At 39.4% G+C, this 19,069-nt stretch overlaps 1 protein-coding gene across 5 annotated transcripts in view; it reads left to right on the forward strand.

The window, feature by feature from the left end:
- Positions 1 to 13,230, forward strand: part of FAS (Fas cell surface death receptor) — a 32,751-nt gene extending 19,521 nt beyond the window's left edge. For 3 of the 5 annotated variants that reach the window (XM_050805276.1, XM_050805275.1, XM_050805274.1), the window contains exons 5-9: positions 606 to 667; positions 819 to 881; positions 2,068 to 2,141; positions 3,401 to 3,422; positions 4,172 to 13,230. In XM_050805276.1, the coding sequence (XP_050661233.1) occupies positions 606 to 667; positions 819 to 881; positions 2,068 to 2,141; positions 3,401 to 3,422; positions 4,172 to 4,503 (553 nt within the window). In that variant the 3' untranslated portion in view covers positions 4,504 to 13,230. The remainder of the gene's footprint in view (positions 1 to 605; positions 668 to 818; positions 882 to 2,067; positions 2,142 to 3,400; positions 3,423 to 4,171) is intronic. The other 2 variants (XM_050805278.1, XM_050805277.1) reach the window with 1 other exon arrangement.
- Positions 13,231 to 19,069: the final 5,839 nt, after the last annotated feature.

Genomic DNA, 19,069 nt, shown 5'->3' on the forward strand with positions numbered 1-19,069 from the left:
GGCTCATGACAGTCTGACTTCCCAAGCTCACCTAGTCAGGTAACGGGCAGAGGCTGTGAACTCAGACAACCTGACTGTGAATGTCTGTCTGTCTGAAAGAAATCACATATGAACCTCTTGAGTCTCCTGATCACCACCATATGCTAAAAGTAGCAGCCTCTAAGGGCCAGCTGAGTACCCTCCCTGAGCTGCATCATGGGCATGGCTATCACCTGGCCATTTTCTCAGCTATGGGAATTTTTTGGAATTACTCTTGGCAGTTTAAGAGCTAGTTTAAGCTGTAGGATTTATGTGTTCAGTTTATTACCAGGTTTAAGTTTATTTTTGTGTCTACTTCATCTCTCTTGTGTGTCACTATTTTCCTATCTTTCTTTAACTCTTGAAATCTTAAAACAGAGTCATTCCTTATGATATTTTTCATCCAGCCATCCAAATTATATCAACTTGTGCCTGCTTTAGATACTACTCTAGAAATATTTGAGGGAATATGTTTGCCAGAGATGCAAAGACGAATAAAATAGCCCCTAATTTATAACGTGCCATTGAAAATGATCAAGGAATCATTCCTCCAGGCTTTTGAATTTCCCCTGTATTTTGTTTTCTAGGTGTAAACATGGAATCATTGAGGAATGCACACTCACCAGCAACACCAAGTGCAAAGAGGAAGGTAATTATTTTTCGACGGTTATATTCTCCTTTCCCTCATCCCCATGGAAAGATGTGAAGAAAAACCAATCACTCTTGATTATTTGAGAGTCCTTTGTTTAATCTTAAAGATTGCTTATTTTCATATAAATGTCCAATGTTCCAACCTTCAGATTCCAGATCTGATTTGCCGTGGTTATGTCTTCTTCTTCTCCTAATTCCACCAATTGTTTATGGTAAGTTCTTGCTTTGTTCAAACTGCAGATTGAAATAACTTGGGAAGTAGTTCACAAAGATTTGCCTTATTCTTACCTATAAAAAGCTACCAGTTTGGTAGATTTATGTATTGTTAACTTCTTGCCTCCGAATGCAGCCTTGAGAGCTGATAGATAAGAACAAATGAAATTATCCCTCAGCTAGTTTCTGAGCAACGGTTTTGGGGCATTGAGTGGTATTCTAATCCTTCCTATGAATAAGGGTTCTCTGCAGCAGTAGAGTTGGCCAAAAATCAGAAGTAATTATTCACTATTCACTGAGATCTCCCTATGCAAAAAGAGAACACAAGAAGCAAAGGCATTCCCAAGAAACACATTGCAGGGAACGGTTAAAAAACTTGTACTTCTCTGCCTCCTCTTCCTTGGCCTAATGGCTTGTTTTTAATTATTTCTCCTCATTAACTTAAAATACTGTGGGAACACATGTTATACAAAGGTGACTCAGTAGAGTCAGTAGAAAAGCCAAAATTAGGTATAATCATAATTAGTCTAGAAAAATCCCTTTAAGTCATTCATCAACTACAGGGTCACACCAACTTTCGGTAACTTAGAAATATCCAATTTTCCCTTCTCTGTCAGAACAATTCTCTGTTTCTTCGGTTCAGTTGAAGAAGAAAGTTTGCCTTGCCATTAGCAGTTGTTTAGCTGAAAATACATTTGGGATATTTAAACACTCTAATTGTGCTCAGAGACATACAGATTCTTCTATCTCACGTTGACGTTAATGCATACACCTACTGAGTATGTATACTTGAGTTATTTGTGTGTGTATTTCAATTTCTGGGCATCCATAGCAAGTTGATGTTGACTTGCTTGTTCTGCAGCTTCTGTGTCCTGCCATAGTCTTGCCATCCACATCTTTGCTGGACAGGGAGTGATGCTTGCCATATAAGTCAAAAACCATCTTCATGCTAGGCCAGCTCGTGGTAATTAGATGACTAATTAAGATATGTCCTTTCACTAGAACACTTGACTTAGTGGTACGAAAGTTTCAAAATCAGCTGCCTTCTGTGGTGTTTGGCCACTTTTAAGTTTCAATGAATTTCTCCTTTTCCCTTCTTATACTTCTCTTAGTATGAAAGTATGTTCTCACATGCATTCTACAAGGCTGAGACCTGAGTTTGATAAAATGTCTTTGTTCTTTCAGTGGTGATAAAGAAAGCATGCAGAAAGCACAGAAAGGAAAACCAAGGTCCTCATGAATCTACAACCTTAAATCCTGTAGGTATTGAAATAGGTATCAGCTTTCCTTAAAAAAAAAAAAGAAAAATAGAGAAATTAGTGATTTGGCTTTTTGTTACTTCCTTTTACTTTTTTGTTTCTTGTTTGTTTGCTTCATTTTGTTTGAGATGGAGTCTTGCTCCATAGCCCAGGCTGGAGTGCAGTGGTGCAATTATGGCTCACTGCAGCCTCAAACTCCTGGGCTCAAGTGAACCTCCTGCCTCAGCTGGGACCCTGGGACTACAGGCATGCACCACCATGCCAGGTTAATTTTTTTTTTTTTAATTTTTTATAGAGACAGGGTTCACTTTGTTGCCCAGGCTGGTCTCAAACTTTTGGCCTCAAGCAATCCTTCTGCCTCAGCCTCCCAAAGTGCTGGGATTATAGGTGTGAGCCATCACATCTGGCCTGTTACTTTTTTTATTTAAACATTGCTTGTGTTTGTGTGTGCATAGGTTAAAGGGGCCTCACAGATGAATTATGATATGGTACCCAATTTAAAAGTAAGCTTCTACACAAAAACCGTAAGAATCAACAAAGGAGGGAATTGAGAGTGTGCTGAAAATGAGCTGAAAAAAAAACATGGCCAACCTCCATGGTCCGTGTTGTTGTTATCCCTGCAGAGAAACAGCCTTTACCAGGCATGGGTTCAGTATCCAAGCCTGAGCAGAGATTGCTCTTAAAGTTTGTCATAAAGGCTTAACTTTCTCTGGCTGCCGGTTGACCTTATGTCTCACCATATCTTTTCCCAACATGGTATCAATACATTTCAGATAGCAAGAAATACGTCGAGAAAAGAAACCAGGTGCGCTTGATGGAATTATTTTATTTGGGACCAGGGCTCAGTGGGAGTTAGGATTCTTTAAATTAATATGGTAAAAAAAATTTCAATTTGAGCCATTTTCTGGTATTAAAAATAAGAATAGTTACAGGGAAGAAAATTTTAGAGTGGTTATGTTTATCGTTTAATAAGTCTACATGAAAAATAACCTCAACCTATTTTATGAATTCTTCAGGTTTCTTGCCTTTAAAAACTGAGACAATATTGCTCAGTTTCTGGCAAGGCTGGAACCTTTCACAATAAAAATTGAATGGTAAAAGTATGCTTCTTAATCACTTAATCTAGCTTCCTAATTTTATACATCAAGCAACTGATTGTACTTCTTTCTGAATTAAGGAAAAATTAGAAGTTTACATTTAGAATATGCTAAAGATATATTTTTATTTGTCTTTCTCTGCTTCCATTTTTTGCTTTCTAGGAAACAGCAATAAATTTATCTGGTAAGGCTTTTATTGTTTTATTTCATAGAGATGGCTTCCTTTAGAGTAATAGGCCAATTTCAGAGTAAAATAATGTTGCTACTTTCAGTGACATATTGTGGGATCTTGTTATTTCTCATACAATTTTACGTGCTCAGCATAAAGCATTTATCAGGCAATTTGTTTAAATTTATAATGAATATTCATAGATAAAATAATCAAGTAACAATAGGACACAATAGTCTGAGGCTTAAGAAACTTCTCCTACATAATCAGCGAGATGTATTACAGAACTCCTGCCTAAACGGATCTAGAGGTTAAAGTGCACTGTAGACTCAGGTATTATCGGTGTACCCAACTCTGTAACAACATACATGATTCCATTCAGTTGTTCTTTGATCTGTGATTTAGGGATAAGATGATCATAAACTCTTTGCTTATACTTTTAGATTTGTGGATCATTGATCATTGGATCCATGAGAGATGTTATAGATGATCTTTTCCAATCCTCTTATTTTAAAAATGAGAAAAGAAGACACAGAAATGTTATATATTGTGCCCAGGTTATTTAACAAATTACTGGGTACATGGCAGGATTTGGAGTTAGAACTCAAGATTGCCTTGTTTCTGTATTCCCGCAGTCAGCTCTTCACAGATCTTTAGGACTTAGCTATATTCTGAAGTACTATAAAAAGAGAAATAAACATGGTTTTCAGTAATGGGAATTTCATTTAGAAAAACAAATTTTTAGACTATTTTCTATTTTTCAGATGTTGACTTGAGTAAATATATCACCACTATCGCTGGAGCCATGACACTAAGTCAAGTTAAAGACTTTGTTCGAAAGAATGGTGTCAGTGAAGCCAAAATAGATGAGATCAAGAATGACAATGTCCAAGACACAGCAGAACAAAAAGTTCAACTGCTTCGTAATTGGTATCAACTTCATGGAAAGAAAGATGCATGTGACACATTGATTAAAGGTCTAAAAACAGCCGATCTTTGTACTCTTGCAGAGAAAATTCACGCTGTCATCCTCAAGGACATTACTAGTGACACAGAAAATTCGAACTTCGGAAATGAAGTCCAAAACTTGGTCTAGAGCAAAAAATAACAAATTCAGTTCTGAGTATATGCAATTAGTGTTTGAAAAGATTCTTAATAGCTGGCTGTAAATACTGCTTGGTTTCTTACTGGGTACATTTTATCATTTATTAGCTCTGAAGAGCCAACATATTTATAGATTTTTAATATCTCATGATTCTGCCTCCAAGGATATTTAAAATCTAGTTGGGAAGACAAGTGTCATCAAGAGTAAATGCAGTGGCATGCTAACTACCCAAATAGGAGTATATGCAGAGGACGAAAGATTAAGATTATCTTCTGGTATCTAACATATGATTCTGTAGTATGAATGTAATCAGTGTATATTAGTACAAATGTCTATCCACAGGCTAACCCCATTCCATGAATCAACAGAAGAAGCTATGACCTTCTGTTGGAATGTCAGTTACTGAACAGGCCACTGTGCCTCTAAATTACCTCTGATCATTCTAGAGATTTTACCATATTTCTAAACTTTGTTTACAACTCTGAGAGGATCATATTTATGTAAAGTATATGTATTCGAATGAAGAATTTAAATAAGGCTCTACCTCAAAGAATTTTGCATAGATTAATCGTATCATAGAATACAATATTTCAATTGTGAATTCACATAGAAAACATTAAATTATAATGTTTTACTATTATGTATGTATATGCATTTTACCGGCTCAAAACCACCTACTTCTTTCTCAGATGTCAAAAGCATTTCGAGCAGGAGAGTATTGCTAGAGATTTGCCACCTCTCCATTTTCTCCTTGGTGCTCATCTTAATGGCCCAATGTACCCCCAAACATGGAAGTATCATCAAAAAATTACTTAATCCACCAAAAGGCAAGACTACCCTTAGAAATTCTAGCCTGGTTTGGAGATACTAACTGCTCTCAGAGAAAGTAGCTTTGTGACATGTCATGAACCCATGTCTGCAATCAAAGATGATAAAGCAGATTCTTATTTTTCCCCCACTCCCCAAAATGTTCAATAATGTCCCATGTAAAACTTGCTGCAAATGGCAGCTTATACATAGCAATGGTAAAATCATTATCTGGATTTAGGAATTGCTCTTGTCATGCCCTGTAGGTTCTTAGATTTAAAAGCCTTCTCATTGCTGCTATCCTACATTTAAATACCTTTGAAAGTTTGTATTAAATGTGAATTTTAAGAAATAATATTTATATTTCTATAAATGTAAACTGTGAAGAGAGTTAAAAACTGAAGCAGATACCTAGAACCACCTAAAGAACTTCCATTTATAGAGATTTTTTGCCCCTTGTGTTTGGAATTATAAAATATAGGTAAAATTTTCTGGTTTTCTCTTTTTTGGTAGGGGCTTGCTTTTTGGTTTTGTGTTCCTTTTCTCTAAATGCTGCTAAATATAACTTGTTTATGAATCTTTAATGCTTCTTGGGTTTCTTAGAAGATACTTCCTTTTTAACCTGAACACTTTTAGCAGGTAAATAATTATTTCCATAAGTTGCAACTGCCAAGAAGACCTCTTCCAAACAGCACATGATTATTTGTCAAACAGCGTCATATTCCAGATACTGGAATGTGGATAAGAAAGTATAAATTTCAAGGGGTAAGTTTTATTATTATTATTACTATTATTATTATTATTTTATTATACTTTATGTTCTAGGGTACATGTGCACAATGTATAGGTTTGTTACATACATATACATGTGCCATATTGGTGTGCTGCACCCATTAACTCGTCATTTACATTAGGTATATCTCCTAATGCTATCCCTACCCCCACCCCAACCCCACAACAGGCCCTGGTGTGTAATGTTCCCCTTCCTGTGTCCAAGTGTTCTCATTGTTCAGTTCCCACCTATGAGTGAGAACATGTGGTGTTTGGTTTTCTGTTCTTGCAATAGTTTCCTGAGAATGATGGTTTCCAGCGGCATCTATGTCCCTACAAAGGACATGAACTCATCCTTTTATATGGCTGCATAGTATTCCATGGTGTATATTTGCCACATTTTCTTAATCCAGTCTGTCACTGATGGACATTTGGGTTGGTTCCAAGTCTTTGCTATTATGAATAGTGCCACAATAAACATACGTGCACATGTGTCTTTATAGCAGCATGATTTATAATCCTTTGGGTATAAACCCAGTAATGGGATGGCTGGGTCAAATGGTATTTCTAGTTCTAGATCCTTGAGGAATCGCCACACTGTCTTCCACAAAAATCCCACCAACAGTGTAAAAGTGTTCCTGTTTCTCCATATCCTCTATTGTTCCCTGACTTTTTAATGATCGCCATTCTAGCTGGTGTGAGATGGTATCTCCTTGTGGTTTTGATTTGCATTTCTCTGATGGCCAGTGATGATGAGCATTTTTTCATGTGTCTGTTTGCTGCATAAATGTCTTCTTTTGAGAAGTGTCTGTTCATATCCTCACCCACTTTTTGATGGGGTGTTTGTTTTTCTCTTATAAATTTATTTGAGTTCTCTGTAGGTTCTGGATGTTAGCCCTTTGTCAGATGAGTAGATTGCAAAAATGTTCTCCCATTCTGTAGGTTGCCAGTTCACTCTGATGGTAGTTTTTTTTTGTGTTTTTTTTTTTTTTTTTTTTTTTTTTTTTTTTTTTTTTTTTTGCTATGCAGAAGCTCTTTAGTTTAATTAGATCCCATTTGTCAATTTTGGCTTTTGTGGCCATTGCTTTTGGTGTTTTAGACATGAAGTCCTTGCCCATGCCTACGTCCTGAATGGTATTGCCTAGGTTTTCTTCTAGGGTTTTTATGGTTTTAGGTCTAACATTTAAGTCTCTAATCCATCTTGAATTAATTTTTGTGTAAGGTGTAAGGAAGGGATCCAGTTTCAGCTTTCTATATATGGCTAGCCAGTTTTCCCAGCACCATTTATTAAATAGGGAATCCTTTCCCCATTTCTTGTTTTTGTCAGGTTTGTCAAAGATCACATGGTTGTAGATGTGTGGTATTATTTCTGAGGGCTCTGTTCTGTACCATTTGTCTATATCTCTGTTTTGGTACCAGTACCATGCTGTTTTGGTTACTATAGCCTTGTAGTATAGTTTGAAGTCAAGTAGCATGATGCCTCCAGCTTTGTTCTTTTTGGCTCAGGATTGTCTTGGCAATGCGGGCTCTTTTTTGATTCCATATGAACTTTAAAGTAGATTTTTCCAATTCTGTGAAGAAAGTCATTGGTAGCTTAATGGGGATGACATTGAATCTATAAATTACCTTGGGCAATATGGCCATTTTCACGATACTGATTCTTCCTATCCATGAGCATGGAATGTTCTTCCATTTGTTTGTGTCCTCTTTTATTTCATTCAGCAGTGGTTTGTAGTTCTCCTTGAAGAGGTCCTTCACATCCCTTGTAAGTTGGATTCCTAGGTATTTTTTTCTCTTTGAAACAATTGTGAATGGGAGTTCACTCACCATTTGGCTCTCTGTTAGTCTGTTATTATTGTATAAGAATGCTTGTGATTTTTGCACATTGATTTTATATCCTGAGACTTTGCTGAAGTTTCTTATCAGCTTAAGGAGATTTTGGGCTGAGACAATGGGGTTTTCTAAATATACAATAATTTCATCTGCAAACAGGGACAATTTGACTTCTTCTTTTCCTAATTGAATATCCTTTATTTCTTTCTCTTGCCTGATTGCCCTAGCCAGAATTTCCAACACTATGTTGAATAGGAGTGGTGAAAGAGGGCATCCCTGTCTTGTGCCAGTTTTCAAAGGGAATGCTTCCAGCTTTTGCCCATTCAGTATGATATTGGCTGTGGGTTTGTCATAAATAGCTCTTATTATTTTGAGATACGTTCCATCAATACCGAATTTATTGAGAGTTTTTAGCATGAAGGGCTGTTGAATTTTGTCAAAGGCCTTTTCTGCATCTATTGAGATAATCATGCGTTTTTTGTCTTTGGTTCTGTTTATATGCTGGATTACATGTATTGATTTGCATATACTGAAACAGCCTTGCATCCCAGGGACGAAGCCCACTTGATCATGGTGGATAAGCTTTTTGATGTGCTGCTGGATTCGGTTTGCCAGTATTTTATTGAGGATTTTTGCATCGATGTTCATCAGGGATATTGGTGTAAAATTCTTTTATGTTGTGTCTCTGTGAGGCTTTGGTATTAGGATGACGTTGACCTCATAAAATGAGTTAGGGAGGATTCCCTCTTTTTCTATTGGTTGGAATAGTTTCAGAAGGAATGGTACCAACTCCTCCTTGTACCTCTGGTAGAATTCGGCTGTGAATCCGTCTGGTCCTGGACTTTTTTTGGTTGGTAGGCTATTAATTATTGACTCAATTTCAGAGCCTGTTATTGGTCTATTCAGGGATTCAACTTCTTCCTGGTTTAGTCTTGAAAGAGTGAATGTGTCCAGGAGTTTATCCATTTCTTCTAGGTTTTCTAGTTTATTTGTGTTGAGGTGTTTATAGTATTCTCTGATGGTAGTTTGTGTTTCTGTGGGATCAGTGGTAATATCCCCTTTATCATTTTTTATTGTGTTTATTTGATTCTTCTCTCTTTTCTTCTTTATTAGTCTTGATAGTGGTCTATCAATTTTGTCGATCTTTTCAAACAACCAGTTCCTGGATTCATTGTTTTTTTGAAGGGATTTTTGTGTCTCTATCTCTTTCAGTTCTGCTCTGATCTTAGTTATTTCTTCCCTTCTGCTAGCTTTTGAATGTTTTTGCTCTTGCTTCTCTAGTTCTTTTAATTGTGATGTTAGGGTATCAATTTTAGATCTTTCCTGCTTTCTCTTGTGGGCATTTAGTACTATAAATTTTCCTCCACACACTGCTTTAAATGTGTCCCAGAGCTTCTGGTGTTGTATCTTTGTTCTCATTGATTTCAAAGAACGTCTTTATTTTTGCCTTCATTTCGTTATGTACCCAGTAGTCATTCAGGAGCAGGTTGTTCAGTTTCCATGTAGTTGAGTGGTTTTGAGTGAGTTTCTTAATCCTGAGTTCTAGTTTGATTGCACTGTGGTCTGAGAGACAATTTGTTATAATTTCTGTTCTTGTACATTTACTGAGGAGTGCTTTACTTCCAACTATGTGGTCAGTTTTGGAATAAGTGCAATGTGGTGCTGAGAAGAATGTATATTCTGTTGATTTGGAGTGGAGAGTTCTGTAGATGTCTATTATGTCTGCTTGATGCAGAGTTGAGTTCAATTCCTGGATATCCTTGTTAACTTTCTGTCTTGTTGATCTGTCTAATATTGACAGTGGGGTGTTAAAGTCTCCCATTATTATTGTGTGGGAGTCTAAGTCTCTTTGTAAGTCTCTAAGGATTTGCTTTTTGAATCTGGGTGCTCCTGTATTGGTTGCATATGTATTTAGGATAGTTAGCTTTTCTTGCTGAATTGATCCCTTTACCATTACGTAATGGCCTTCTTTGCCTCTTTTGATCTTTGTTGGTTTAAAGTCTGTTTTATCAGAGACTAGGATAGCAACCCCTGCCTTTTTTTGTTTTGCATTTGCTTGGTAGATCTTCCTCCATCCCTTTAATTTGAGCCTATGTGTGTCTCTGCGTGTGAGATGGGTCTCCTGATTACGGCAAACTGATGGGTCTTGACTCTATCCAGTTTGCCAGTCTGTGTCTTTTAATTGTAGCATTTAGCCCATTTACATTTAAGGTTAATATTGTTGTGTGTGAACTTGATCCTGTCCTGATGATGTTAGCTGGTTATTTTGCTCGTTAGTTGATGCAGTTTCTTCCTAGCATCAATGGTCTTTACATTTTGGCGTATTTTTGCAGTGGCTGTTACCGGTTGTTCCTTTCCATGTTTAGTGCTTCCTTCAGGAGCTCTTGTAGGGCAGGTCTGGTGGTGACAAAATCTCTCTGCATTTGCTTGTCTGTAAAGGATTTTATTTCTCCTTCACTGATGAAACTTAGTTTGGCTGGATATGAAATTCTGGGTTGAAAATTCTTTTCTTTAAGAATGTTGAATATTGGTCCTCACTCTCTTCTGGCTTGGAGAGTTTCTGCTGAGAGATCCACTGTTAGTCTGATGGGCTTCCCTTTGTGGGTAACCTGACCTTTCTCTCTGGCTGCCCTTAACATTTTTTCCTTCATTCCCACTTTGGTGAATCTGACAATTATTTGTTTTGGAGTTGCTCTTCTTGAGGAATATCTTTGTGGCATTCTCTGTATTTTCTGAATTTGAATGTTGGCCTGCCTTGCTATGTTGGGGAAGTCCTCCTGGATAATATCCTGCAGAGTGTTTTCCAACTTGGTTCCATTCTCCCAGTCACTTTCAGGTACACCAGTCAGATGTAGATTTGGTCTTTTCACATAGTCCCATATTTCTTGGAGGCTTTCTTCATTTCTTTTTACTCTTTTTTCTCTAAACTTCTCGCTTCATTTCATTCATTTGATCCTCTAGCACAGATACCCTTTCTTCCAGTTGATCAAGTCAGTTACTATAGTTCTCATGTCATGATTTTCAGCTCTATCAGGTCATTTAAGGACTTCTCTACGTTGGTTATTCTAGTTAGCCATTCATCAAATCTTTTTCAAGGTTTTTAGCTTCTTTGCTGTGGGTTCGAACTTCCTCCTTTAGCTCAGAGAAGTTTGATCGTCTGAAGCCTTCTTCTCTCAACTTGTCAAAGTCATTCTCCATCCAGCTTTGTTCCATTGCTCGCGATGAGCTGCGTTCCTTTGGAGGGGCAGAGGCGCTCTGATTTTTAGAATTTTCAGCTTTTCTGCACTGTTTTGGTCTTTGATGATGGTGACATACAGATGGGGTTTTGGTGTGGATGTCCTTTCTGTTTGTTAGTTTTCCTTCTAACAGTTAAGACCTTCAGCTGCAGGTCTGTTGGAGTTTGCTCGAGGTCCACTCCAGACCCTGTTTGCCTGGGTATCAGCAGCAGAGGCTGCAGAAGAGTGAATAATGCTGAACAGCAAGTGTTGCTGCATAATTGTTCCTCTGGAAGCTTCATCTCAGAGGGGTACCTGGCCCTGTGAGATATGAGGTGTCAGTCTGCCCCTAGTGGGGGCTGTCTCCCAGTTAGGCTACTCAGGGGTCAGGGACTCACTTGAGCAGGCAGTCTGTCCGTTCTCAGATCTCAAACTCCATCCTGGGAGAATCACTACTCTCTTCAAAGCTGTCAGACAGGGACATTTAAATCTGCAGAGGTTTTTGCTACCTTTTGTTTGACTGTTCCCTGTCCCCAGAGGTGGAGTCTACAGAGGCAGGCAGGCCTCCTTGAGCTGTGGTGGGCTCCACCCAGTTCGAGCTTCCCTGCTGCTTTGTTTACCTACTCAAGCCTCAGCAATGGAGGGCGCTCCTCCCCCAGCCTCACTGCCACCTTGCAGTTGGATCTCAGACTGCTATGCTAGCAATGAGGGAGGACTTCGTGGGCGTGGGACCCTCTGGGCCAGGCATGGGATATAATCTGCTGGTGTGCCGTTTGCTAAGACCCTTGGTAAAGCGCAGTATTAGGGTGGGAGTGACCTGATATTCTGGGTGTTGTGTGCCACAATTTCCCTTGGCTAGGAAAGGGAATTCCCTTCCCCCTTGCACTTCCCAGGTGAGGCGACGCCTCGCCCTGCTTCGGCTCTCGCTCGGTGGGCTGCACCCACTGTCCTGCACCCACTTTCCAACACGCCCCAGTGAGATAAACCCGGTACCTCAGGTGGAAATGCAGAAATCACCGTCTTCTGTGTCGCTCACGATGGGAGCTGGAGGCTGGAGCTGTTCCTATTCGGCCATCTTGGAACTGCCCCTCAGTTTTATTGTTAAGAAAGCCAAACGTGGATTTTGAAATATTCTTTCCTGCATATTATCCATTCTAACTACATGCTGGCCAGTAGGACAACTTTCTTTTCCAAAATTTAATTTTAATAATATATTCTATTTAACCCATGAGTCCCAAAGTATTATCATTTCAACATGTAGGCATGTCAGTGAGATAGTTGTGCTTTGCTTACGGTTCCCTCCTGTGTTATGGTCTGGAAAGTGTCTTTAGGCAGAAAGTCTGAGCGATCATAGGGTTTGCTCATTAATTTCTCTTCTCTGAGCGATCACAGTCTGTGCTGCCTGCTCTCCAGTTTTGTATCTCTAGACAGAAGGAGGGCACGTCAGGTACTAGTTATTCTTCATGGCCAGAAGTGCAAGTTCTACTTTGCAAGTCAAAATTAAGTTAGAGAACACTCTATTCCACTTTGGTGAACTCAAAGCAAGAACTTTTAGTTCCTTTGGGAGAAGGGCAATGGAGAAGTCTTTGTACTTGGTGGTGTGGCTTTTTTCCTCATGGCTTCACCTAGTGGCCCCAAGCATGACTTCTCACATGTCAGTGATCACAGCCATGTTCCCGAGTTGAGGTGACCTCATGGTCCAGAATCATCCTCATTCTGGTGAACCTGGTTCTCTTTGTGGTGGGCATATTGGGTAGGAGAATCACTCAAAGGTCACCCATGAGCTTCAGAAAAAAGGCTATTTGCAGAAGGAGTTCACAGATCACATTGAAAGCATTGCATATTCAAACATCTTGGTCTTCCTTATTGTCACGCTCACAGGGTCTTCTGACCTCTGATTAGATCAGATGCTTTTTAGATATTGAATCATCAGTTTCTGTACAGCTATCTGAATAAGGCACATAATTAATGAAATTTAGAATTTTTTCTATGCTCACTCCTGAATGGTAATTTGTTTTGGTTTAGAATTCTATACCAGGCCATTTGTAATTTTCCTCAGCACTTTAAAAATGTTAAACTATGTTTCTTAACATCTGTTGCTGTTGATGATGTTTGCTGTTGGTGTAAATATCATTCCTTTGTAGGTAATCTTTAACTTTTTTCCCCTGGTAATTTTTAAAGCTTCCCCTACCACTTTCCTATGTGTTCTGCAGTTTCACAGCAACGACTTTCAATGTGGATTTAGTTTTACTTAATCTATTTAATCAGATTTAATTTAATTAGAAAGGCAGAGGCTTTCATCATTTCTGTAAAAATTCCAGCTATTTTCTCTTTGAATAGAGCATCTTTACCATTCTCATTCTCTTCTTCTGAAACTGTTATTATTATCTGTTGAAACTTCTTGAGTTATTTTCTAGGCCTCTTAATTCTTTTTAAACTATAATTGTCTCTGTATGTTGCATTTTAGGGAATTTCTCATTACTCTCTTTAAATTAACTCTTAGTTTTTACTAAACCAGGCTAGAATAGTGTATCCACTGAGGTATGTATTTTGTTTTCTGTATTTTTCATTCTTAATATTTCTTATTGCCCCTTTTATATTTTTACTTGCATATGTTTCATTCCTGCTTTTTAAATTTTTTTCTTCTTTTTCTTTCTCTCTCTCTCTCTCTTTTTTTTTTTTTGCAATGCAGACAGACTTTATTAGTACAGCAGAGGTGCCCACAGAGCAGGCAGAAGGGATCAGTGCCTGGATCTGTCCCTTCCTCTTTCTGCCCTCACTGGGCCCTAGGAGGATGGGGCCTGACTTGGACCAGTTTCTCTTGTTCCACCTGAAACACATGAGAATGGAGAGCTCAGGGCTGGCCTTGCTTCTGGCTCCTCTTGTCATAACTCTAATGTTATCACTTCATTGAAGGGTTTATACTGCTCCTTCCCCAGTCCCTAGGCAGGGAACTCTAGCCACTTGGGAGAGACAACTTTGTGAGGCCTGGGCTTAGGCATATCCTTTAGACACCTCCTACCCCACCCCACACCATTTAGTTCTCTGGGACTCAACATACTTTCTTTATTTTATTGACAGTTTATCATAGTTTAATATATTTTATTCCATTATTTATCTTCTTGAAGATCCTACTGAGTTATTTTAAAGTATTTTTTAGAGTTGCTCTATTATTTTAATTTTAACTGCAGTGATTTCATGCTGACTTTGTAACCTGGCTTTCCTCATGTGATTTTCCTCATGAATTTTTGAAATTTGTAGGCTCATCTTGAATAGTCCGTTTTTTTTCTGTCTGCACTCACTTCTCCTTATCTAATAGTTTTGTGTGTTCTTTTGCCAGTTCTTCCAGAGTCACCAGTTCTGAGCCAGGATTTACTGAGATAATCTTGAGGCTCATATATTTTGGTGATATCAGGACTATCACAGATTCAGTCATGCATTTGGGGGCAGCTTGGCTCAGCCACTGGTCATAGGCTGTGCCAAATCTTCCCAGATCCTTAGGCCTGTAGCTTTCTAGAAGCCACAGTCCCAGGGAGTGTTTGGCAGTAGCTCTTAGCCATCTTCCACAAGACAGAAAGTTCTAAGAGAGAAGAAGGAAAAGAAACTGGTTAGGCAGACAGTTAGGATGGGTCCTTGGTAAAATTCCTTCAAACAGAGAAATAGCCTGAAAAAAAAAAAATATCAAAGCTACAGGCAAATATAGAGCAGCCTGGGGAAAAATTAAGATTTAGCTGCAGAGATAAGGGAGCAAGGCCTGACAAAGAAATCTTTGTTCTTTGGATAATCAGCAGGCTCTCAGGAAAAAGTTTCCTCCCCTTTTCAGACATGTACATTATGGGCTCCATGGGAACTTGCACAGGGAGAGGGGCTTACCTAAAACATACCTACAGTTTCACAAACAAGAGAAGTTATACTTTGTGCTTACCTAAGACATACATGCAGCTGCACAGGTAAGGAGAGTTACACAGGCAGCTACTACACAGTTAAGGGAAGTTACACAAACAGCTACAGAGATGAAAGGAGTTTTTTCTTATAAAAGCTTTTGGATTCAACGGTAAAAGTGGCAACCCTCTTCAGGGCCCCCTCTTTGCTGTGGAGAGCTTTCTTCTTTCAATTATTAAACTTTTACTCCAACCTCACCCTTGTGTCCAGGCTCCTTAATTTCTTGGTCATGAGACAAAGAACTCTGGGTACTATCTCAGACAAGACTGAAACATTGTGCTGCACTGGCAAGACTGCACACTTCTACATCAGCCCATGGTTTTAGGAAGGGAGCCTGGTTCCTGTTCTGCCTCAGGTGGGGCACATTTATTCTTTACCAAACCTAAAAACAGTCTTTGCTTTGCTTCCAAGCATTGATCCAACTAAGCTTTGGCTTGTGCCCAAGTCATCATCTTGCAGTTGTTTCTATTCTTATAGCATGAAAGGATTGATCTTATTTTTGAGCTTGGCTATGCCTTTTTATTTTCCTTTAAAGATGTCTTATGTATCATTGCTATTTGCTCAGATTGGTAGGAGGTGGCCCTCAAGAAATGAACTTACAATTCTGTATTAACCCCAGGCTCCATTAGATAACTAGAAACTGTTTTGTTTTGTTTTACATTTTAAAATTAAAACTAAGGATCAAGTTGTTTTTCAGTTATATAGGGCCCTTCGACAGGACTTGATGTGGTTTGGATCTGTGTCCGCACCCAAATCCCATGTTGAATTGTAATCCCTAATGTTGAAGGTAGGGCCTGATGGGAGGTGATTGGATCATGGGGACGGAGTTCTCATTAATGGTTTAGCACCAATCCCTTGGTGCTGTTCTTGTGATAGCGAGTGAGTGAGTGTGAGATCTGGTTGTTTTAGAAGTGTGTAGCACCGGCCAGGCACAGTGGCTCACACCTGTAATGCCAGCACTTTAGGAGGCTGAGGCAGGCAGATCATCTGAGGTCAGGAGCTCGAGACCAGCCTGGCCAACATGGTGAAACCCCATCTCTACTAAAGATACAAAAAACTATCTGGACATGGTGGCATACTCCTGTAGTCCCAACTACTCTGGAGGGTGAGGCAGGGAGAATCACTTGAAACCAGGAGGCGGAGGTTGCAGCGAGTTGAGATCGCACCATTGCACTCCAGCCTGGGTAACAGCGTGAGACTCCATCTCAGAAAGAAAAAGAGAAGTGTGTAGCACCTCCCCTGACCCTTGCTCCTGCTCTCGTCATGTAAGACATGCATGCTTTCCTTTCACCTCCCGCCATGTTTGTAAGTTTTCTGAGGCCTTCCCAGAAGCAGAAGAAGCTATACTTCCTGTACAGCTTCCAGAACCATGAGCCAATTAAACATCTTTTATTTATAAATTACCCAGTCTCAGCTGGGTGAGGTGGCTCATGCTTGTAATTCTAGCATTATGGGAGGCCAAGGCAGGCAGATCACAAGGTCAGGTGTTTGAGACCAGCCTGGCCAACATAGTGAAACCCCATCTCTACTAAAAATACAAAAAATTAGCCAGGTGTGGTGGCGGGCACCTGTAATCCCAGCTATTCGGGAGGCTGAGGCAGGTGAACTGCTTGAACCCAGGAGGCAGAGGTTGAAGTGATCCAAGATCGTGCCATTGCACTCCAACCTGGGCAACAGAGTGAGACTCCATTTCAAAATTTAAATAAATTAATAAACAAAAAATTACCCAGTCTCAGTTATTTCTTTATACCAATGCAAGAACATACTAATACAGGACTCACGAGACAAGAACAGAGACTGTGGGGTTTCCCACATAGATGTGCATCTTATGATAGTGGTGAATTGAGAGTCATACAGATCTGGGATCAAATATTTACTTTCTTCATAAAGGTAGAAACAAATGACTTAATCTCTTTGAGTCTTAATTTCCTTATATATAAAATGGAAAAAAATGTTTCAACATTTTTCAGTTTTTGTGAAGATTGAAGCATATATAAAGTATCTACCATAGTATTTAGCTCTGGACCTTGATAGATGGTAACAACAACAATAAAAAATCTCAGATGCTTAAGCAAAATGGAAATTTATCGACATATCTTACTAGGTGTTCAGATATGGGGTGGCTTTGACTAACCTAAACCAGTGCCTCCAGTCAAGATTCCTTGTTATTTTCTTGAATCTAACCTCTTCATTTATCTACTTCTTGTCCATCTCTTCATATATTTGCTTGCCAAACTGATAGTGACAAGGTGCCTGCAACCATTCTCGACCTATCTACATATCACAGTCCAGAAGAAATGACACTTATGCCCCTAGTCCTCCAAGCACCTCCCCTGACCCTTGCTCCTGCTGGTCCTTGCTTCTGAGAGCCATTATTATTGAACTGTTTAGATCACAAACAGCCTCTGAATTAATGACTTATGATTGGGGAATTGGATAAGTCGATTGGCTTAATCCACAGGCCTCATTCTTGGAGGCTGGGGTAGAATCAATTTCCCCTGAGTGTCAAAAGATTAAGAGTGGAGAGGCAGGAGGACTTCTGTTAAGAGGATGATAGAGGGTTCTGGGTAGGAGTGTCAGGATGTATTTAGGTACTCAAGCTGGCTTAAACTATAGAAAAAATGTATTACCTCATATGACAGGCAGTTCAAAGGTGTGGCTCACTGAAGCCTGCTTGTACCAGCTCACAAGAGCCAATTATTACATTCTTAGGAATTTTGAAAGCCAGTTGTTAAATCGTTGATAGCTTGATATTGTCATACTGGGAGTATTTACACAACAGAAATTGTCAAAGGCTACAGATCAGGAATCTCCCCCGACCCCCACAAAGACAGTTACTGGTTACTGGGCAGAAGTCAGGGTTGGTGGCTGATTCAGTGCCTCAATGATATTATCAGGGACCCAGGATTATTTTCTAGTTTTCCAATCTGTAGCTTCAACATTGGCATTAGACTAGAGTTGTTTGTTTTTGCACGGTCATCCAAAGGCTTTATCAGTGAATCAACAGTGTGATTCCTTTTCCATATCAAACAGCAAAGAAAAAGAGGGAAAAACAGGAAAAAAAAATTCTTCCCTCAGATATATACCTGGCCTTTTAGTATGATTGAGCCAAATTTAGTCATCTGCCTACCTGTGTGGTCTGCCATATACTGATTGACTTAGGCAACTCAGGAGCCACCTCTGGAGCTGTGGACTGGATCAGTTTCTCCTAAGCTTTATGAGTTATAGGAAAAGTAGGTCAAAATGGAAATTCTACTAGGAAAACAAAAGGGTGAAATGGATGCTGGATAGTTTCCGCTGTAGAAAAGAATGAACAATATCAACTACACATATTCTCCACGTCCCTCACAAGTTGAGTAAGCACTTACAGAGAAAATCTGGATCCTAGGACAAAAGGAAGTTCATTGTTATTGACCTTACTATGTTTCAGAACCCCCAAAATAGACACATGGACTTTTTTATGAAGTAAAGAGATCTTCAGGAATCTTTACACTTCTTAAATGACTCTCAACTGAGTCTAGGTCAAGTCATGGCTGCTGGAAAATGTTTTTGATTGGATATCTTTGAAGGAGGCCTTGAGGCAAAGTTTGGGTACACGTGGTTCATTTAAGAGGTGATTCCAGGAAACATGATGATGATGTTGTAAAGTAAGACAGGGAATAAAGAAAAGCCCATAGTGCAGGCCCTGATAACCATGCTATTGCTATAGACAAGTGGGGCCCAATTCTACTGGGGTCCCTCTGAAAGGCTACGTAGGACAAACCTCCACATTGCACCAACAAGGCACAGGGAAGCTGAGTCTTGACACCAACCCCAGTCTTTCATTGGTTGAGGGGCCTTTCTAGGGCATTAACTCCCTAATACTTCTGGCCTATCTTCTTCCCTCCAGTTTTGGTAGCCTGAGGACAGGCGTCTTTAGGCAGAGAGATGCAGGAGGCCATGTGTCACATTTGTTAGCAGGTGATCTCTCAATGACCAAGTGTCCAATA

Source organism: Macaca thibetana, chromosome 9 (assembly GCF_024542745.1).
Source record: "Macaca thibetana thibetana isolate TM-01 chromosome 9, ASM2454274v1, whole genome shotgun sequence".
NCBI classification, from domain to species: Eukaryota; Metazoa; Chordata; class Mammalia; order Primates; family Cercopithecidae; genus Macaca; species Macaca thibetana.